The sequence below is a fragment of the Schistocerca nitens genome, chromosome 6 (genome assembly GCF_023898315.1).
Source record: "Schistocerca nitens isolate TAMUIC-IGC-003100 chromosome 6, iqSchNite1.1, whole genome shotgun sequence".
In the NCBI taxonomy this organism is placed as follows: Eukaryota; Metazoa; Arthropoda; class Insecta; order Orthoptera; family Acrididae; genus Schistocerca; species Schistocerca nitens.
This window is the reverse complement of record NC_064619.1, coordinates 45,493,248-45,515,114: the sequence shown is the minus strand read 5'-3', so window position 1 is coordinate 45,515,114 and position 21,867 is coordinate 45,493,248. Positions and strand designations below refer to the sequence as shown.

General features: G+C 41.3%; 1 protein-coding gene across 1 annotated transcript in view; it reads left to right on the top strand.

Moving 5' to 3' along the window:
- LOC126262785 (cytochrome P450 4C1-like) overlaps positions 1-11,077 on the top strand; it is a 145,502-nt gene extending 134,425 nt beyond the window's left edge. The window contains exon 5 of the mRNA XM_049959606.1: positions 10,637-11,077. Coding sequence (XP_049815563.1) covers positions 10,637-11,077 — 441 coding nt within the window. The remainder of the gene's footprint in view (positions 1-10,636) is intronic.
- Positions 11,078-21,867: the final 10,790 nt, after the last annotated feature.

Genomic DNA, 21,867 nt, shown 5'->3' with positions numbered 1-21,867 from the left:
TTAAGAAGTCTTCGAGCCACTCACATACTTGGGAACCAATCCCATATGCTCGTACCTTAGTCAGGAGTCTGCAGTGGGGCACCGAGTTAAACGCTTTCCGGAAGTCAAGGAATATAGCATCTGTCTGATACCCTTCATCCATGGTTCGCAAGATATCATGTGTGAAAAGGGCGAGTTGCGTTTCGCAGGAGCGATGCTTTCTAAAGCCGTGCTGATGCATGGACAGCAACTTCTCTGTCTCAAGGAAATTCATTATATTCGAACTGAGAATATGTTCGAGAATCCTGCAACAAACCGATGTTAAGGGTATTGGTCTGTAATTTTGAGGATTCGTCCTTCTACCCTTCTTATATACAGGAGTCACCTGCGTTTTTTTCCAGTCGCTCGGGACTTTACGTTGGGCAAGAGATTCGCGATAAGGAGCTGTGTAAGGAGCCAATACAGTAGAGTACTCTCTGTAAAATCGAATTGGAATCCCATCAGGACCTGGCGATTTATTCATTTTCAACCCATTCAGCTGCTTCACAACCCCATGGATGTCTATCACTATGTCCTCCATACGGGAATCTGTACGAGACTCCAAAGGCGGTATGTTTGTACGATCCTCCTGCGTGAAAGATTTCTCAAATGCTAAATTTAAAATTTCCGCTTTTGTTTTGCTGTCTTCCGTTTCCAGGCCAGACTGATCAGTGAGTGACTGGATGGAAGCCTTCGACCCGCTTACCGATTTTACGTAAGACCAGAATTTCCTTGGGTTTTCAGCAAGATCTTTTGCTAAGATATGACGGTGGTAGTGATTGAATGCTTCGCGCATCGCTCTTTTTACAGCAACACGAATCTCTACTAACTTTTGCCTGTCCTCATTCTCCCGATCTTTCTTGTGCCGCGAGTGCAACTGCCTTTGCTTCCTGAGCATTCTCCGGATTGCGCTGTTAAACCACGGTGGGTCTTTTCCGTCCGTAACCCACTTTTTCGGCACATACCTGTCCAATGCGTGATTTACAATGTGTTCAAAATTTGCCCATAATTCTTCCACGTGCGTCGTACCGGAAGTAAATGAAGTCTATTCATTTACTAAGTGGGACGCTAACTACTGCTTATCTGCTCTTTCTAGTAAGAATACTCTCCTAGCCTTCTTGACCGACTTTTTAACTTTCGTAACCATAGTCGTAATGACAACATCATGATCACTAATCCCTGTCTCAACACTGACACCGTCGATGAGATCTGGTCTGTTCGTGGCTACCAGATCTAAAATATTTCCATTACGTGTTGGCTGTCGATTTAGCAGCTCAAGACAGTTTTCGGATAATGTGTTCAAAAGTAATTCACACGACGGCTTGTCTGTACCACCTGTAATGAATCCATAGACATCCCAGTCTATACTAGGTAGGTTGAAGTCGCCTTCGACTAATATAGCATGATCCGAGTACTTCTGCGATACAGAATGTAGACTCCCTTTGAATGATTCTAGAACTGTCATGGTGGAACCTGGTGGCCAGTAATAACACCCAACAATTGACTTTATTTCTCCTAGCCGTGTTAAACGTATCCAGATAACTTCACAATCACACTCTACTTCGACCTCAGTAGACACAATATTTTTGTCAACTGCAATAAAGACACCACCTCCTACGGTGTCTAATCTGTCTTTCCGATACACGTTCCAGCCCTCACTAAATATTTCAGAACTTCCTATCTCAGGGTTCAGCCAGGTCTCAGTCCCGAGAATAATTTGCGCGCCACACGCTTCCTGGAGGACAGTAAATTCAGGAACTTTATTCCGAACACTCCGAAAATTTACTGCTAATATCTTGATAACTGAATTGTCTTTATTGTGAGCGCGTCCTGATTCCCCTGCCTGCACGTCGACTGGTGAGTGTTCATCAGGACACCTCGCACTACTGCATAGCCTAAAAAAAAAACCATGTGCACAAAATCCCTCCTCACTGTAACCTAGTTAAGTTATGTACTGTTCCTACACAGCTGAAGGAGAAATAACAAACCACAACTAACCTATTATTACTCTTGCAAAAACTTTTCTGTAGAATAAAATTAGACATTTCTCAGTAGAAGACCCATTGATTTTGTATATTTATGTAATATGCATGATCTGTTTCTGTTGTGTATTTCACTGCTTGATTTTGCTTGCTTATTTTATATAAAATTTATATTACATACATGTTATTACATTTACAAAAAAGTGTTCATTTATGTAAGTACCTAACAAAGTTAGGTACAGGTTTAACATGGATTCTAGAACAATATTTATGCATGAACTATTCTAATTACTCTAATTTTAATTAGATCCATTGATAATAAGATATGAATTGCAATCTTTGATTAATATTCATGTGGGTAGTTGTGCATGTTTTACGTTACGTATTTTTTGTGTGATGTGACAACATACTCATATCGTCGTCAGTAATGGAGCTACTCGAGCTATCTACGTATGTTGGCCTGTCTTTGCCTTTTGTACCTTCAGTATTAATGAATCTGTTTGTATGTGTCATGTTCTGCTTTTGAGATGCTGTTGGCATTGCATTCAACTGCGTCCACGTACTTGGATTCCTCAGTTCATCGTGTATAGTGCTGTTTCCGTTACATGTTCTATATTATTACGCAAGTGCCTGTATCAAATGCAATTCAAAAGGAAGCGTTCCAAGGAACCAATTTTTCTGCAGCAGTGATCGCTTTTCAAAGGCGACATGCGCTGCAAGTGCGAGGGATAAGGGCCATGCCCAGTCTCAAAATGAGACATGCCTCAGCTGAGGTTGACTTGACGCAACCGTAATATTTTGGTTTCCTCGCATTCCTCAGAGGAGTACACACTTCGCATTGCAGCAAGGTGGTGTTATCATCAATGATTACAAGTCACAGCAGCATCAGTTGGAAGTAACATTTCTTGGTCACTTATGTTGTTTCCTTGAGATTCTTAATTTTTATCACAGACATCTCTCACATGTTGCCGAGCTTCAGTCCTCTTACAGATGCCTTATCAGCAGAGTAAGAGGAAAATCGACTGGACAGCCTAGATGTTTAAGGCATTCGGTAAAGCACAGAACAGTTTGGCACAAGACATCTCTCTTTCTCTCTCTCTCTCTCTTGCCCCAAGTTGGAAGCTCACCTCATACACTCCACTGATGCTAGCGACTCTGCAGAACAGGTTGTTGACAGTTTGCCTCAACTGTTATGATTCTTCTCAAAGAGCCTTTCTCAAGTGTAAATGGTCAGCCTTCGACCCCAAGTTTTTTCATGGTGTACACTGCTGCCAGACATTTTCGAGAAGACATCGAAAGACATCAGGTGACAATTTACACTGGCTACAAGCCCCCGGTCAATGCCATTAGAAATCCCTCCCAAGATGGGCTCTGAGCACTATGGGACTTAACTTCTGAGGTCATCAGTCCCCTAGAACTTATAACTACTTAAATCTAACTAACCTAAGGACATCACACACATCCATGCCCGAGGCAAGATTCGAACCTGCTACTGTATTGGTCGCGCGGTTCCAAACTGAAGCGCCTAGAACCACTCGGCCACACCGGCCGACCCTCCCAAGATTCCAGCTCTCAGCGGTGCAAACACACAGACCTCTTCATGCAGTTTATTACTGACATCAGTCACATTCACAGCACAGATAATATCGTCCCTGATTATCTGTCCTGAATCAGTGTAATCTCCCTGAGATGCGATTATAAACTTAACGCAGCCGAATAAGCGAAAGACTCCATTATCATGGACTTTCTCAACGATATTACTACAAAGCTGCAGATCGAACATTGCAGTCTGCCCTCCACTAATAAGGCACTGTTGTGTGATGTTTCTCAAGAAAGACCACAGCCCATAGTTCTGCTCATCATGCACAAAGTGGTGTTTCACAAACTACACAACCTTAGAGACCCAGGCTTCAAAGTATCACTATGATTAGTGACAGGCAAGTTAGTGTGGCCTGACATCAAGCCTGGCTGATGTCACTGTGCGCAGAGTTGCCTCGCATGCCAGCTTTCGAAAAGTATTGACCACAGCCAACAACAACTCAGATAACTCCTAATTCTCAAGACAAGATTCTACCATGTCCAATTGGAAATTGTTGAACCACTTACAGATCCTGAGGGATTCCTTTACCTACTTTCAGTTATCTGTAGAATGTCTCATTGAGTTGAAGCAACTCCCCTACATGACATCACCCCCGAATCAGTTCCATAGACCTTTTTGGAGACCTGTATCATTCATCTTACCATGCCTGAGCTGCTCGTGACTAATCATCGCCGACAGTTCTAGTCAGGTCTGTCCAACGTCCTGTGCTGTCTGTACAGGGTTACACACACATAGACAGCAGCGTATCATCTGCAGAGAAATGGCATCGTAGAGACGTGGCACAGCCCCATGAAGATAGCCCTAATGTGCAACACTGGTTCATGGACTGAAGCGCTGCCCTGGATTCTCCTCAACATCTGCGCCTCATATAAAGAAGACTTAAGTGCCTACCTGGCAGGGCTAGTGTATAGGGAACCACTAGTCCTAACATTTGAATTTGCACTCATATTACCACTGGCCATCAACAGGACTTTGAGGCACTCACACATCGCATTTGTCAGCACATTCAGATGATGCACTCGCCACATCTAGCTCACCACACAATCCCCAAGGTATTGATACACAAAGAGCTCTCTAGGGCTGAATTCGTCACAGTGAGGAATGGCATGGTTCTGGCAGCCCTGCAGCTGCCATACACTGGGCCATACTGGGTTCTCCAATGCAGACCACAGACATTTATTATATTATCTCGCAGCAAGTTCATGAGTCTCGCTCTCCCACCTGAAGCCTACTGGGTCCTACAACGTGCTCACATCACCTCCCAAAAAAATGGTTCAAATGGCTCTGAGCACTATGGGACTTAACATCTTAGGTCATCAGTCCCCTAGAACTTAGAACTACTTAAACCTAACTAACCTAAGGACATCACACACATCCATGCCCGAGGCAGGATTCGAACCTGCGACCGTAGCAGTCGCACGGTTCCGGACTGCGCGCCTAGAACCGCGAGACCACCGCGGCCGGCCACCTCCCAAAGTCGACAATTTGGTCAAGACTACAGTCAACCGAAACATGTTGCAGCTTCCTACCCCACCAGCAGAATTGCGTATCAATGACGAATCTCTTGCTGATCTACCACCACCACTCTTGGCTTTGCTGTCCAGCTCATGCTACAGCTGCCCATGATATCCGCAGCAGCACCTGGCGCTGTACCATGTCTACAATCTATGTATCAGTTACAACAACCACTCGAGAAATGGTCCAAACATGTCTCTCAAGTGCCAGCCACGAACGACTGTTCAGGTGCACATGAGCCTTCACCTCCTCACCTACCACTGCATTCAGTATTGTACTGGAACAACAACATATAAAAGACACAGCCCCACGACAAATGGTCCCTCTGTGAAACAAGCTGCCTCTAATAGTGAGCCTGAATGCTTTACTACATGGAAACGCTAAAGAAACTGGTATAGGCATGCGTATTCAAATACAGAGATATGTAAACAGGCAGGGTACTGCGCTGCTGTCGGCAACGCCTGTTTAAGACAAGTTTTTCACACAGTTGCTAGATCGGTTACTGCTGTTACAGTGGCAGGTTATCAAGATTTAAGTGAGTTTGAATGTGGTGTTATAGTCGGCACACGAGCTATGGAACACAGCATCTCCGAGGTAGAGGTGAAGTGGGGATTTTCCCACACGACCATTTCACGAGTGTATAGAGAATATTAGGAATCCAGTAAAACGTCAAATCTCCGACATCCCTGTGGCCGGAAAAAGACTGAAGAGAGTCGTCCAACGTGACACAAGTGTAACTCTTCTGCATATTGCTGCAGATTTCAATGCTGAGCCATCAACAAGTGTTAGCGTGCGAACCAGTCAACGAAACAGCATCGATATGGACTTTTGGAGCCAAAGGCCTACTCGTGTACCCTTGATGACTGCACGACACAAGGCTTTACTCATCGCCAGGGCCAGTCAACACCTACATTGAACTGTTGACGATTAGAAACATGTTGCCTGGTCGGACGGGTCTCACTTCAAATTGTATCGAGCGGATGGATGTGTATGGGTGTGGAAAAAGCCTGGTGAATCCATGGACCCTGCATGTCAGCAGGGGACTGTTCAAGCCGGCGGAGGCTCCATAATGGTGTGGAGCGTATGCAGTTGGAGTTATATGGGACCCCTGATACGTATAGATAGGACTCTCACAGGTTACACGTACATAAGCATCCTGTCTGATCACCTGCACCCATTCATGTCCGTTGTGCATTCCGACGGACTTGGACAATTCCAGCAGGACAATGCGACACCCCACACGTCCAGATTTGCTACAGAGTGGCTCCAGGATTATTCATCTGAGTTTAAACACTCCGGCTGCCACCAAACACCCTGTCATGAACCTCAATTAGCATGTCTGTGATGCCTTGCAGCGTGCTGTTCAGAAGAGATCTCTCCCCCCCCCCCCTCCCCCTCGTACTCTTACGGATTTATGGACAATGGACAGTCTTGCAGGATTCATGGTGTCAGTTCTCTCCAGCACTACGTCAGACATTAGTCGAGTGCACGCCACGCCGTGTTGTGGCACTTCCGTGTGCTTGCTGGGGCCCTACACAATATTAGGAAGGTGTGCCAGTTTCTTTGGCTCTTCAGTGTATATTACATACATATTGATTGGCTTCTGGTAAGAAAAATTTTGCATTTAAATTTTGAAACGTGAAGCTGTTCGGACGGATTTTCTTTTCATTAAACATTTGCTTCTCTAGAAGAAATCTAAGAGAAGAAACGACATTCACAGTCGCTGTATCTGTAGGGGAAGATTTTGACATTACGATGTAAAATGTGATTGAAATCTGTGTAGAATTTGACCTGGACACAGAAAAACTATAATGGCAGCCACATACTGAGACAGCACGATGGAATAACATATTAGCCATAGAATTTCAAGTATGTATTAAGGCAAGTCATTAATAAAGCCAAAGATTACGATTAGTTAAATGCTGTTAACAAAAGTTACTACAGTTTTGATTTTGTAAGAAGATTGGTTTGTAGTGAGTGGACTGTCTGTTAATTATCGTACACAATTTTAAAAATGAGCAAATTACAGTGAAGATAATAAAAAGTTCCGAAGAAGACAAGAACAACGAGCCGCAAAGTATCGTCACTGTGTAAATGCAGTACAGCATGTAAGTGTCTTCTTCTGTTCATCATATAAATTTATACAAGATTTCCAAACAAGGCAGACAGTTACAGCTTTCTGCGAACTGGTGTTAATATCCAGTACAAAATTATGAAGACACCAATTTTGCTTTGTTTCTATTTTTAGACAAACATACGGCGTGTAGAATAAAATGTTCTCGGTCTTCCAGCCGTATCAAGCGATCAAAAAGCCACGAGCTTTCGAGCAAGTACTCCTCAAACACTGTCTAGTGGAATGACTGCTGCTCAGCTGCTGGCACGTCCTTATAGACTCCACATGTGGGCTGTGACATCACTGGTGCTCTTGGTGCCGTTAACTTCGTGTTTGGAGCCTCCGCTTCGCCTCACATTGGCTGAGTTGTAGCTATTAGTGCAAGCGACGAGAGAGATATCACCAAACCCCTCTCGTAACCGTTCACTAGACCAGTGGTTACCAACAGGTGGTCCGCGAGCTATGCCAGAGGGGACCGCAAGGTGCTATTAGAATAAAAAATAAATATATTTCGTATGATAACAGATTTTTAGTTTTGGCCGCTTCCTGCATGAGCAGAGCTTTAGCGAACGCTAACTTTTGCGTCTAGCGTCTTCCTAGAGCCAACTGACACTAGCACACTCTAGCGCAAAACTAGAATTAGATAGAGGCAAATAGTTCTGCAGTATGCCGTTAGACTGCGCGCCCTGCCTCTTTGCAGCTGATTTTTCAATAACGAGTATGTCAATGATTTTTCTAAGTACCAAAAATAGAAAAAGTATAAAAAGACTCTTAATTTGGCTTTTTTAGGTACTTGATACTGTGATATGACTACCAGTCATGTCGATGAGGGGGTCATCGAGAAAATTTTGTTGGGAGCCCCTGCACTAGGGCATGCTCAGCTAATGCAATTTTTATGGGGTAGTACAGGAATCAAATATCTCATGCTCCAACCCGCATTGTTTAACATTGTGCACTGTAGTATGATGTAAGATTTCTACACGTACAGGTTATTTTGTAAACTTCTGGCACGTCTTTAACTAGCCTTTGTAATTGCAAGATTTCCGGTGGATGCCTGATGATCGATTTATCGATTTTATGTTGTATCTTTCCGGCTAGGCACTTACCTTACCCCACTCGGAGCCACAGAACTGCAAAAATGCAAACTTTTTTTCCTGCAGTTATGACGTAGACTTTGGAAAAGCTGAATTTTGCTGAAAAATATTCACAGAATTTTTGAGACTTTCCTTATTGTTTCTTGCCATGACGTCTTTTGGGATTATTTCACCATCTGATTACCTTATAAATAAACAAAAAATTTTTTTACATATGTTAGACGTTACAATAGTCTAACAATGTTAATTACAATAAAACAACAGTCAAGAGCAATGAAATTTAGACTTCCAATACATACCAGAGAGTATGTAGCTACAACATGACTTTGACGTATCAGTCATTCATCGTCAACTGAAGCTTAAGTTTCATCAATTAAAAACTTAATGCCAAAAGGAAACAAACAGGCATTGACCTAGAACTGTAATGTCGAGCCGAACTATGTGTGCTGCATGGTACCTGCAGGAGGGAGTCCGAGCACTGGCGTATGTGCCGAGTATCACAATTTTGTGTGGCTTACGTGGGAGGAACTGGTCAAGTAAACAACTTAGCATACACACACACAAAAACCTGAAATTATGCAATGGACCAGAATCTAGAACAATGGGAATTTTTGCAACAAATTTTAACACCTCAGAATAAAACTGTCTGTAGGCCTATTCATTACAAATAATCGTAAAAGTTGTGGGTATCCTTTATAAAAGCGCCTACACATCAGGCTGTAACTTGTTTGTCTAACTTTACAAATACACTACTGGCCATTAAAATTGCTACACCACGAAGATGAATTGCTACAGACGCGAAATTTAACCGACAGGAAGAAGATGCTGTGATATGCAAATGATTAGCTTTTCAGAGCATTCACACAAGGCTGGCGCCGGTGACGGCACCTACAACGTAATGACATGAGGAAAGTTTCCAACCGATTTCTCATACACAAACAGCAGTTTACCAGCGTTGCCTGGTGAAACGTTGTTGTGATGCCTCGTGTAAGGAGGAGAAATGCGTACCATCACGTTTCCAACTTTGATAAAGGTCGGATTGTAGCCTAACGCGATTCCGGTTTATCGTATCGCGACAATGCTGCTCCCGTTGGTCGAGATCCAATGACTGTTAGCAGAATATGGAATCGGTGGGTTTAGGAGGGTAATACGGAACGCCGTGCTGGATTCCAACGGCCTCGTATCTCTAGCAGTCGAGATGACAGGCATCTTATCCGCATGGCTGTAGCGGATCGTGCAGCCACGTCTCGATCCCTGAGTCAACAGATGGGGACGTTTGCAAGACAACAACCATCTGCACGAACAGTTCGACAACGTTTGCAGCAGCATGGACTATCAGCTCAGAGACCGTGGCTGCGGTTACCCCTGACGCTGCATGACAGACAGGAGCGCCTGCGATGGTGTAATCAACGACGTCATTTTTTCGGATGAATCCAGATTTTGTTTACAGCATCAAGATGGTCGCATCCGTGTTTGGTGACATCGCGGTGAACGCACATTGGAAGCGTTTATTCGTCATTGCCATACTGGCGTATCACCCGGCGTGGTGGTATGGGGTGCCATTGGTTACACGTCTCGGTCACCTCTTGTTCGCATTGACGGCACTTTGAACAGTGGACGTTACATTTCAGATGTGCTACGACCCGTGGCTCTACCCTTTATTCGATCCCTGCGAAACTCTACATTTTAGCAGGATAATGCACGACCGCATGTTGCAGGTTCTGTACAGGCCTTTCTGGACACAGAAAATGTTGGACTGCTGCCCTGGCCAGCACATTCTCCAGATCTCTCACCAATTGAAAACGTCTTGTCAATGGTGGCCGAGTAACTGGCTCGTCACAATACGCCAGTCACTACTCTTGATGAACTGTGGTATCGTGTTGAAGCTGCATGGGCAGCTGTACCTGTACACGCCATCCAAGCTCTGTTTGACTCAATGCCGAGGCGTATCAAGGCCGTTATTACGGCCAGAGGTGGTTGTTCTGGGTACTGATTCCTCAGGATCTATGCACCCAAATTGTGTGAAAATGTAATCGCATGTCAGTTCTAGTATAATATATTTGTCCAATGAATGCCCGTTTATCATCTGCACTTCTTCTTGGTGTAGCAATTTTAATGGCCAGTAGTGTAAATATTGCATCATGTGCATTTGTTGTAAGGGGGTTGCCTATCTAGACTACATGAAATAATTTTATAGCTAGTTGCATTTAGTCCACCCTCTAGAAATATTATTGAGGGGAGGTGATGATCCCAGTGAACGCCTCCCCAGCCTTTGATCAGTGCCTGCTGCATGTACCCTCTGCTGTGCTGGCAGGAGACTGGGCGGCTGTTCACGACGGTGCCCTGCATGCCGTACCTGGTGACTGAGGACACACCGCTGTCAGGCGGCCGGCACGTCGCGCCCCAGCGCAGCACGGTGCTCATAGCCTACTACCTGATGCACCGCCACCCCGAGCTCTTCCCGGAGCCAGACAAGTTCGACCCCGGCCGGTTCCTGGAGGGCGGCAGCGCCAAATCTAGAAAAGCCTACAGCTACAGCCCTTTTGGCATCGGCGCGCGCAAGTGTATTGGCAACCGATACGCAGTACTGCAGATGAAAGTCGTCCTAGCGACGATTCTGCGGCGCTACCGAATACTTCCCGGAACGAGCAGGGGGCAACTGGAAGAGAGTGTGATCTCAATATCATCTCACCCAATCACTGGCTTTAGAGTCACTTGTGTCCCACGGGAAAAAGTACCCTCCAATTCAGTGTGAGAGAAGACTGTGTTGGTTTTTTTTTATGCAACCCACCACCAATTCCCCTCCTGTGCCAGTCTCTTCTTGTCAGAGTAGTACTTGTACTTGCAACTACACCCTCAATTAGTTTCTGGATGTATTCCACTCTCTGTTTTTATGCTCTACAAATTATTTTCAACGTTCACCTGTAGCGCCACATCTCAAATTATTTTATTCTCTTCTGTTTCAGCTTTCTAACAATCCATGTTTCACTAACATACAACGCTGTGTTTCAAACGTACCATCTCAGAAATTTCTTCCTCAAACTAAGGCCTTCGTTTGATACCAGTAGACTTCTTTGGGCCGGGAATGCATTTTATGCCACTGCTAGTCAGCGTTTTTTGTCCTTGCTCCGTCCATCCTTGGCTATTTTTCTTCCTAGGGAGCAGAATTCCTTAACTTCATCCACTTACTTATTTACTTCATCACCACCAATCTTGATGTTAAGTTTCTCGCTGTTCTCATTTCTGCTACTTCCCACTGCTTTCGTCTTTCTTCGATTTACTCTCAGTCTATATTCTGTACTTATTAGACTGTTCATTCCAGTCAAACCATTCTATAGTTCTTCTTCACTTTCAGCGAGGATAATGATGTCATCAGGAAATCTTAACACTGGTATCCTTTCTCCTTGAATTATTTATTCCACTCTTGAATCTTTCTGTTATTTCCGTCGTTGCTGCTTCAACGTGTAGATTTAACACTAGGGGTGAAAGAGTACATCCCAGTCTCACACTCGTTTAATCCTAGCACTTCGTTCTTGGTCTTGCAGTTTTATAGTTCCCTCTTGGTTCTTGTACAATATTGTATATTACCCTTCCTTCCCTGTAGCTTTCTCCTGTTTTTTTTTTTCAGAATTTCTAAAATCTTGCTCCATTTGACATTGTCGAACGCTTTTTCCAGATTGATAAACCCTATGACAGCGTCTTCAGTTTCCTGTGTATTTTCCATTACCAACCATTTAGTCTTCCAGTTTTATAGTTTCCTCTTCGCTCTTGTACAATATTGTATGTTACACTTCCTTCCCTGTAGCTTTCTCCTGTTTTTCTCAGAATTTCGAAAATCTTGCTCCATTTGACACTGACGAACGCTTTTTGCAGGTCGATAAATCCTATGACAGTGTCTTCATTTTCCTGTGTTAATTTTTCTTTTTTCATTACCAACCGCAACGTCAGAATCGTCTCTCTGGAGCCTTTGCCTTTCCTGAAGCCAAACTGATAGTAATCTAACAGATCGTCAAAATTCTTTTCCATCTTTGTCTATATTATTCTTGTCAGCTACTTCGATGCATCAGCTGTTAAGCTGATTGTCCAACATTTCTCACACTTGTCGGCTCTTGCAGTCTTCGGAATTGTGTGGATGATGTTCTTCCGAAAGTCAGATGATATATTGCCAGACTCATACATTCTACGCATCAACGTGAATAGTCGTTTTTTTGTCACCTCCCCCAATGGTTTTAGAAATTCTGATAGAATATTATCCACCCTTTCTGCCTTATTCGATCTTAAGTCTTCCAGAGATGTTTTAAATTCTGACTCTAATACTGGATCCCCTATCTCTTCTACATTGACTCCTGTTTTTTTCTTCTGTTACGTCATCAGACGCGTCTTCCCCCTCATAGAGGCCCTCAATGTACTCTTTCCACCTATCTGCTCTCTGCCTTGCATTTAGCAGTGGAACTCCCACCGCACTCTCAGCATTACCATAATTTCTTTTAATTTCACCAACGGTCGTTTTGACTTTTCTATATGCTGACTCAGTCCTTCTAACAGTCATTTCTTTTTCGATTTTTTCACAATTTTGAAGCAGCTGTTTCTCGTTAGCTTTTCTGATGTCACTACCTATTTATTTCATTCCTAAGTAACTTGAATTTCTGGTATTCTTGACTATCCCTGAACATTTTTGTACTACCTCCTTGCATTGATCAAATGAAGTATTTCTTCTATTACCCATGAATTATTCGCAGTTACCTTCTTGGTACCTATGGTTTTCTTTCCGACTTCCGTGATAGCCCTTTTTACAGATTTCCATTCCTTCAGAACTGGCCTACCTAGTGCCTACAGAGCTATTTCTTATCGGAATATCTGAACATTAACGAAATTCAAGCCTATCTCTTCATTCCTTAGTAATTCCGTATCAAATTTCTTTGTGTCTTGTTTCTTCCTGACTAGTCTCTTAATCTTACGACTACTCCTCATCACTATTTAACTGTGATCTGAGTATATATCTGCTCCTGGGTATGCCTTACAATCCAGTATCTGATTCTGGAATCTCTCCCTTATCACGATGCAATCTAACGTAGCTCTTCCCATACCTCCCGGCCTTTCCCAAGTATATCTCCTCCTCTTGTGATTCTTGCCCAGAATATTCGCTATAAATAGCTGAAATTTATTGCAGAACTCAGTTAGTCTTTCTCCGCTCTCATTCCTATTGCAAGTCCACATTTTCCAATAATCGTTTCTTCTACTCCTTCCCCTACAATCACTTTGCAAAACCCCATGACTATTATATTTTCATCTCCATTTAAGTACTGAATTACCCTTTTAGTATCCTCATATCGTTTATTTCTTCATCTTCAGCTTGCAAATTCGACATGTATACCTGAAATACCATTGTTTGGGTTGGTTTGCTGTCGATTCTGATGAGAATAACCCTCTCACTGAACTGTTCAAAGTAACTCACTCTCTTTTGTACCTTCCTGTTCATAACGAATCCCACTCCCATCATAACATTTTCTGCTGCTGTTGACAACACTCTATACCAATCTGACCAGATGTCCTTGTCTTCTTTACATTTCACTCCTCTGATCCCAACTACATCTAGATTGAAACTCAGCGTTTATCTTTACAGATTCTAGCTTCCATAAAACGTTCTAACTTCTGATATTCCATGCCCCGACTCACCGACCGTTATCCTTTCGTCGATTATTCGATTTCTCTTTCAGGGTCACCTCCTCCTTGGCAGTCCCCTCCCGGAGATCTGAATGGGGGCCTAGTCAAGAATCTTTTGCCAACGGAGACATCATTATGACTCTTTTTCAATTACAAATCGCATGTCCAGTGCATACAGATTATGTGCCTTTAACGCCATGGTTTCCATTAGCTTCTGCATTTTCATGCTGTTGATCATTGCTGATTCTTCCGCCTCCGCGGGGAATTTAACACCGCAAGGGCAAGAGAGTGCCCTGAACCTCTATCCACTCCTCTGTCCTCTTTGACAAGACGGTTGGCAGCATGAGGATCTCTTCTTATGATGGAAGTCTTCAGCCACCGTTTCTGACGACTTTTATTCAAAATTTAAGTGGCGGCGTGGTTCGAACCTGGGACCGAGGACGTTTTGAGGACCAATCAAGGACACTACTCCACATCCACAGGTGCTGGAAAATTATGTAGCTGCAAACTTACAGCTGCCCTTTAAGTTTTCACAGTCGACGTCACTGGAACAGAAGGGAATGTGACATTATGCACCATTTGCATCACAGGGATGATTCAGTGGATGGTATATTCACACTAGATAGAATATTACAATTAGGTCATTTCACTTAGCTGGATGTGGAATGGTGAAAGTGATGTTATGAGACACCACCTGTGATAGAACAAAAGGGAATATAGTACCAGAATTAAGGAAATTTATTCAAACAACTTACGGGAATGCAGCCCTCTTCATGGTGTAAAATGCAACAGCCAACAACCATAATACAGCGTATACAGCAAGGTGACCAATTCTTCCATATTTCCTGGGCTCTCCTATATTATAGCAGTTTCTTTTAATCCTTCCATCTCTCTTGTTAACTACCTGTTCCCATATATTTCATCACTGACCATTGTTATAAATACGAGGTGCGGCTAGAAAAAAATCGGACTGATGCTGGAAAAAACATTTATTTACAATTATTTACAATTTCATGTTATCTCCTTCAATGTACTCTCCTCCTCGGTCTCTACACCGCTCCATACGAATTTTCCACTGTTCATAGCAATGCTGCAGATCATTTTCGGTAAGTCCATACATTACTTCCGTCGCTTTTTCTTTTACTGCTTCAACAGTCTCAAATCTAGTTCCTTTCAAAGCTGACTTGACTTTAGGGAAAAGAAAAAAGTCACAGGGCGCCAAATCAGGTGAGTAGGGTGGATGATCTAAGATGGGAATGTTGTGTTTTGCCAAAAACGTCTTCACTGACAACGCACTGTGAGCTGGGGCATTGTCTTGGTGAAGGATCCATGACTTTTTTCTCCACAAATCGTTCCGTTTTCTCCGTACTCGCTCACGTAGGGTAGCCAGGACGCTAATGTAGTAATGCTGATTCACTGTTTGTCCCTCTGATACCCAATCAATGTGCACAATCCCTTTGATGTCAAAAAAAAAAAAAAACAATCATCATTGCCTTGAATTTCGATTTTGACATTCGTGCTTTTTTTTGTCGTGGAGAACCAGGAGTTTTCCAATGCATCGATTGGCGTTTAGTTTCGGGATCGTAAGTAAAAAACCACGATTCATCGCAAGTAATAACATTTTGTAAGAAGGTGGGATCACTTCAATGTTTTCCAGGATGTCAGAACAAATCATTCTTCGGCGTTCCTTCTGTTCAATTGTGAGACACTTTGGAACCATTTTTGAACACACTTTGTTCATGTTGAAACTTTCATGAAGAATCTGCCTAACACTTTCCTTGTCATCTCCTGTTAACTCAGACACTGCTCTGATTGTTAAACGGCGATCTTGTCGAACAAGTTTACCGATTTTTTCAATGTTTGCATCAGTTTTTGCTGACAATGGTCTGCCAGTGCGAGTGTCATCACTGGTGTCTTCGCGGCCATCTTTAAATCGTTTAAACCACTCAAACACTTGTGTTCGCGATAAACAATCATCGCCGTACACTTGTTGTAACATTACAAACGTTTCACTTGCAGATTTTCCTAGTTTGAAACAAAATTTGATGTTAACACGCTGTTCTTTCTGTACACTCAACATTTTCCGACGCACAGACAAAACGTCAACTACTTAAAACAGACGCCACGGGCAGACTGAGTGCAGGAGGCAGATGAAACTCGAGCAGTAGGCGGAGCGAGAGTCACGTGACAGGCCACGCGACTTTCAGCCTTATTGCATTCGTTTTATTGTTTCACCAGTACTAGACGGTTTTTTTTCTAGCCACACCTCGTATTAATCCCACTAGCTACTATTGACAGTTTAAATTCCCCGACAGACAGATCTGGAATAGTTTTCGTATAATTATCAATAGTACAGACAACAAAGAGTCTTTTTTCTGTTCGTGCTTATATGGGAAGAAGACAGTTTGTCTGAAGGGAGTATGAGGAGCGGAAAAAGAATGACATTGGCTATGCTTCTAGAAGACTCATGACAGGGGGAATGTTTGCTTGTTTCTCAGCCAGTACTGGCAACTGTGGATGCTCTTGCCACTTACTTGTCAGCACCTATTGTGTAAATAACACATGGAAGTAACAAGGAATCATGAAAGTGGCTCACCGATACGTTCATGTTCAAACATATACATTACGTTATTTGTTTCTCAATTGACTCACACAGCACAAAATTTCACAAAGGTTTGAAAGAACCAGTACTGATAGATTGTACAGAAAACAGTTCTGCAGTTTCTGTATATACATACTCGTAGGATAATCGTAACGTATATGAGCAAATTTGTTAAATATTATTATGGTTATTTTTGTGTAATTCATGCTATGGAAAATACATTATTTTGTTTAGATGAGATTAGATTCATTTTTCATTCCATATACCCAACAATGAGAGAATTCTCTTTGTATAGTTTTCGGCATACTGTTCTTGAATTAACAAGACAAATGAGTCTTACTACATGTTTTTGGAGTCTAAAAATTTTCTCTCCGTTTGTGGAATTATTCCAAAATATAATACCGCATTATATAACAGGATAGAGGTAAGCAAATTACTCCAGTTCGTATTATATTTATGACTCTGTAATCATCCATTCCAAGAAAAAGCGATGTAGTTGCGCAGCTGAAATTTACTGTGACTAAATCTCCCTTAAACATCGCTTAAAATGATGGTCAGATGCTGGTCATCTTCCTTAAAACCATGATCAAATGTTTATCATCATAGTATACAGAAAGCCAACACATGCATGCATACACACACACACACACACACACAATAAAGAACTAACGCCAACCACACAATTAAGATAATGTCAGAAGTTATCGATAGTGAATGTTAATTACTAACAAGTGAGCAAGTAGCATTAACTGTGTCCCTCTGTTTGGAACCCTGTTGTATTCCTCATTAAAAAAAAGTAACCACTCCCCCTGTCATGACCCTCTAGATGCATAGGCTATGTCGTTCTTTCTCCATCCCTCACATTCCCCTCATACTCTGTTGTTTGGAACCCTGCTCTTGCTGAGCTCAAACAACAGAGGAACAGAGTTAATGATATGTAGTAATAAATATTTACCATCGATAACTGCCGACGATGGTTATCATTGATTCTGTGATGGCACTAGTAGTTTACTGTGAATGTGTAGTTTGTTTTTCTACATTTGACGTATTACGGTTCTTGCTAGATGTAGTCCTGCCCACAGTGAGTTTAAATTTCCTTGCATGGTGCTCTGTCACTGTAATTATACCTTGAAAAAATTATGTCAGTCTGTTCATATATCAGTGGTTATCGAAGTGTGATAGTCCTTCCTTGGTTTGAAAAAATAAATTTCACATCACCATATCAATACTTCCACATGGCCTCGTCTCTTGTTAAACCTGATACGGATAAGAAATGCATTACGTCAAGGTACTTACAAACATTTTAGTAAACAAGGTCATTTAATTTTAACGTTGTCAAACAAGGTACAATTATGAAAAACACTGCAGCTCCTAATTACAGCGTGTAAAAGAAGAGAGAAGGTGCGTGAAGGAGACAAGATCCCTTCCTAAGGAAACCATTATCGTTTATTTCACAGATTACATTTAAGTTTTACGATATTGTGTCACTCCTATCCATTGTCTAATTTATTTAGAAAAAAAGGTGGTATCATACAATCTCTCTGGACAGTGTAAACACAGTTATGCCTCACTTGGTGACTTCATTCAACGTGTAGTGAGATGGTTACTGTCGGTAACACACATAGTGGTTTCTTACTAACACATACTGATACTAACGATTCTATCATCTACTTACAAAACGTTGTACAGAATTTCATTTTACATGTATGTTAGGTCAAAGATAACAAACGCCAGTTTTTCTTTTATTTACATGGTTATTGTCTTTTTCTCACTTTAGAGCTGCATTGTCTTGTTCGTTTTAGAATAGCGCTTTCAACACATAGTCATGGCATTGCTATATAGAGAATAAGGGTTGCAGTTTTAGATTCTTCACTGTTCCTGTACCATCGTATATTATTTGCTTAGACATAGAAACGTTGTCAGCATAGTGAGCACATGTGGCAAGTGTTGACACAGGATGACGAGTGGTACCAGCCCAGGGAGTAGGATCCAGCCAAAGAGTTGTCTGTCCAGACTGACACATGGCGTTGTAGGATGACCAGGATGACATTCAGGTAGGTCTCAGGTCCTCAACAGTTTGACGAATCGTGGAACAATCACACAACAGAATCAGTAACACTTCATCACAACTCATGATGTTTGTGCTGAAAGAAAAATGTAGATGATAGAAATACAAAACTGCCGTTCCTAACATCAAGTTCAGGGATACAGAGTTAAAATGTTTCTTGTATTTATTTTCAAGAACTGTTAAGTTTTCTCCCAAGGAACATGACTTTTCTTAAAGTTTATTTGCCATATTTTGTTTAATACTTTTCAGTACAGTGTAGCTGTATAAATTTTGTGGTTGCTGTACAATACAATTCAGTCTCTGTCATCTCAGTTCACAATAAATATTCATAACATACATTATGTATTAGTGTCCACGTTATTCATTCTCTTTATGTTCATTGACGCCTTATACCATTTGAAATTCTGCGATAGCACTACTTGCGCTACAGTCAGCTCAACAATCAGATTTGTGGTACATAGTTACGATTGTCACCAGGCACGTACATGTGGCGTTACAGTGAGTTGAGTGTAGCTGCAGAGTGTGTAATATGTCCCCCTGTGACCAGTACAAGATGATACCACTACAAAGAGCCCATTCGCACCTAGAATCCCGCACCATAGACTACAAGTAGTCAACTGCTCACTGGATGTAGGTCAAGTAAGAAAAATGTTCTTTCTTTCTTTGAGTTTCAGTGAAGTAGTTCATTCACTGGTAGCATCTTACACCAAACACTCGACCCTGTCTATGTTAAAATCTTTACTTTCACAACCACATCACGACAGACACACTTTCACAAAATGGTTTCCCATAGTTTTCACTCGAGTTCCCATATAGTACTTTCACGTTGTAGTTTATCATAGTTTTTACATGGTACTATAACACTTCAAATTTTTGTCCCTTTGTATCTCATCAAGAAATAGATTTCTTTATCCGGTATGTTCTGCTTAGAAATATAAACAGTTTCCTTTTGCATTTTGGAGTCTATTCTTGTCCTTTACAAGAGAGTTTAATTTGTATCTCATTACGTCAGGCAAGGGCAAGTAAATAGCAGCTAGGCCAATCTGGTGTTCTGAACATTCGTTAAAATACCGGTGCTACACTATTTCAGTTTCAGAATAAGGCTTACCCTATATTAAGCAAGAAACATCCTCCACGGCAGTGCAAGAAAAACCGAAAACGTGTTTAAATCGCACATACGCTGAATCAATGCAAAGAAAAGTTCAAACATGGAGCATCACTGGACAGTGTACGTACAATTAGCTTCACCAACACTTTCGTCCACTAGACACTACTAGTTTCTTCTTCTACATAAAGATGTCAGAATGTTACCTTAACTAGGGTTTGAAGTTTCTTACATGGAGTACTGGAAGAGCAAAATATATACATTTAAAATACTGTTTCAGTGTAAAATGTTTACATAAAGAAAATCTCTTCAGCGTGCCATAAATGTTCACGTCATGTGTATTCACTGGGCATATTGAAGTTTACTCAGCATTATGGTGCATAGAACTATTAGCTATTATGTACAGTTAAATTCATATTACTCTTCAACACAAAGTCGTTACAGCTACTAAAGACAGTATAGTTTGTGCATCTTACTGTCTCATGGAGCAAAGTAGTCGCCTATTATTCAACAAATTGTTTGTTTAAAGTGTCTGCATTGGTTATACATTAATATGATGGAAACGATAAATCATTTCACATACGAATCTTGCTTCTAGCCACTGGTAGCTGAAGTATAACAGCTGATTTCTACCATAATCGAAGTGACGTATAGAATATTGATTTACCAAATACTGATGTCTAGGTCTGATATATATATATATATATATATATATATATATATATATATATATACTGAATTTATTAGTAAATACATGTAAATGTAGATGCAAACAGTACCAAAAGGCAGTAACACAAAACAGCTAAACGTAATAGTCACAAATTAGGGAAATGTTATGAAAATAATAACTATATAATAACGTCTATGCATTCAAATGTACTGCTCACATTGGTGGTAATGAATAGGATTATCTGGCTCTTTTGTAAATCATAAAAAAGTAATCACAAACATTGAGTGGTGCAACGTAATTTTATCAAACATTACTTCTGTGACATTCAATGCAACAATAACCCAAATGTATTTCTATTAAATGTTCTTAAGCTTTTCATGTGTTCAAAGCTACAGAAAGAAGTTAATGTGTTGAAACTGCACAATTCGTGGTGAGCTCAGATACATAAATTTTGCCTAAATCACGAAATTCTATGTTTAATTTCATCTCTCAATTATTGGTAGGAACTCTTTTACTAAATAGTTTGGCCATAAGTCAAGAAAGAAGTAACTGAACTACCGTTAAATTAAACACCTTTCATTTCACTACAAAAATCTAAAAATTACTGAGAGCTTTGTATTTAAAATATATACCTAAAAATTGGAAATATTTTGCCATCCAAACTGTCAACTCAATGTAAAACTTTTAAATGTAACTCACATAAAGTCTGTTTATAGCAATTAACCCACTGTAGAGTTTACTAGACATACTGGCGGATTTTTGTGGCCATGAGATCAGTGTTCCACCAGATTTTGAGGCGGAATCTACATTTGTCATCATTCCTAACAAAGCCATAATAAACAATATTATTTAAAAAGGTGCATCTGTAAAACTGATCATGAAACATATCACACATAAAGTCTGCAGGGAAGAATCCAGTTCCACTCATCCACTTTGACGAATGACGTCATCATTATGAGGGAACGTCTATGTCCAGCGTATAGAAGGTGGCGACGATATCGTCACTACATACACATGCTAAAAAACGCGAACAAACCTAAAAACGACACAAGAACGTCTCACTCCAAAGACAAAATGAAAGTAATGGGACAACCGTGGGAAATACGAGGTTTATGGCGTGGGCAAGCTAAACATATAACAACGCAAAACACTGCACATTAGAAAATAAATAAATTGATAACTAAGTAAATAAAATATAAATCCTCAACTTACGACTTAACAATACAACCACAAAACCAGCAAGTATCGTACACTTCACTCGACTTGTATAGATCAAACCAATCTGACGATACCAAAAAACTGACATTCGCAATTCCAAAAAGCGGCCATTTCCCTTGACTTGTATAGCTCAAACGAATCCCTCAATTCCAAAACAGCAACACTCCAAAAAGTGGAATCGGACATTTCCCTTGACCATTTCTTCCAGTGAGACAGAA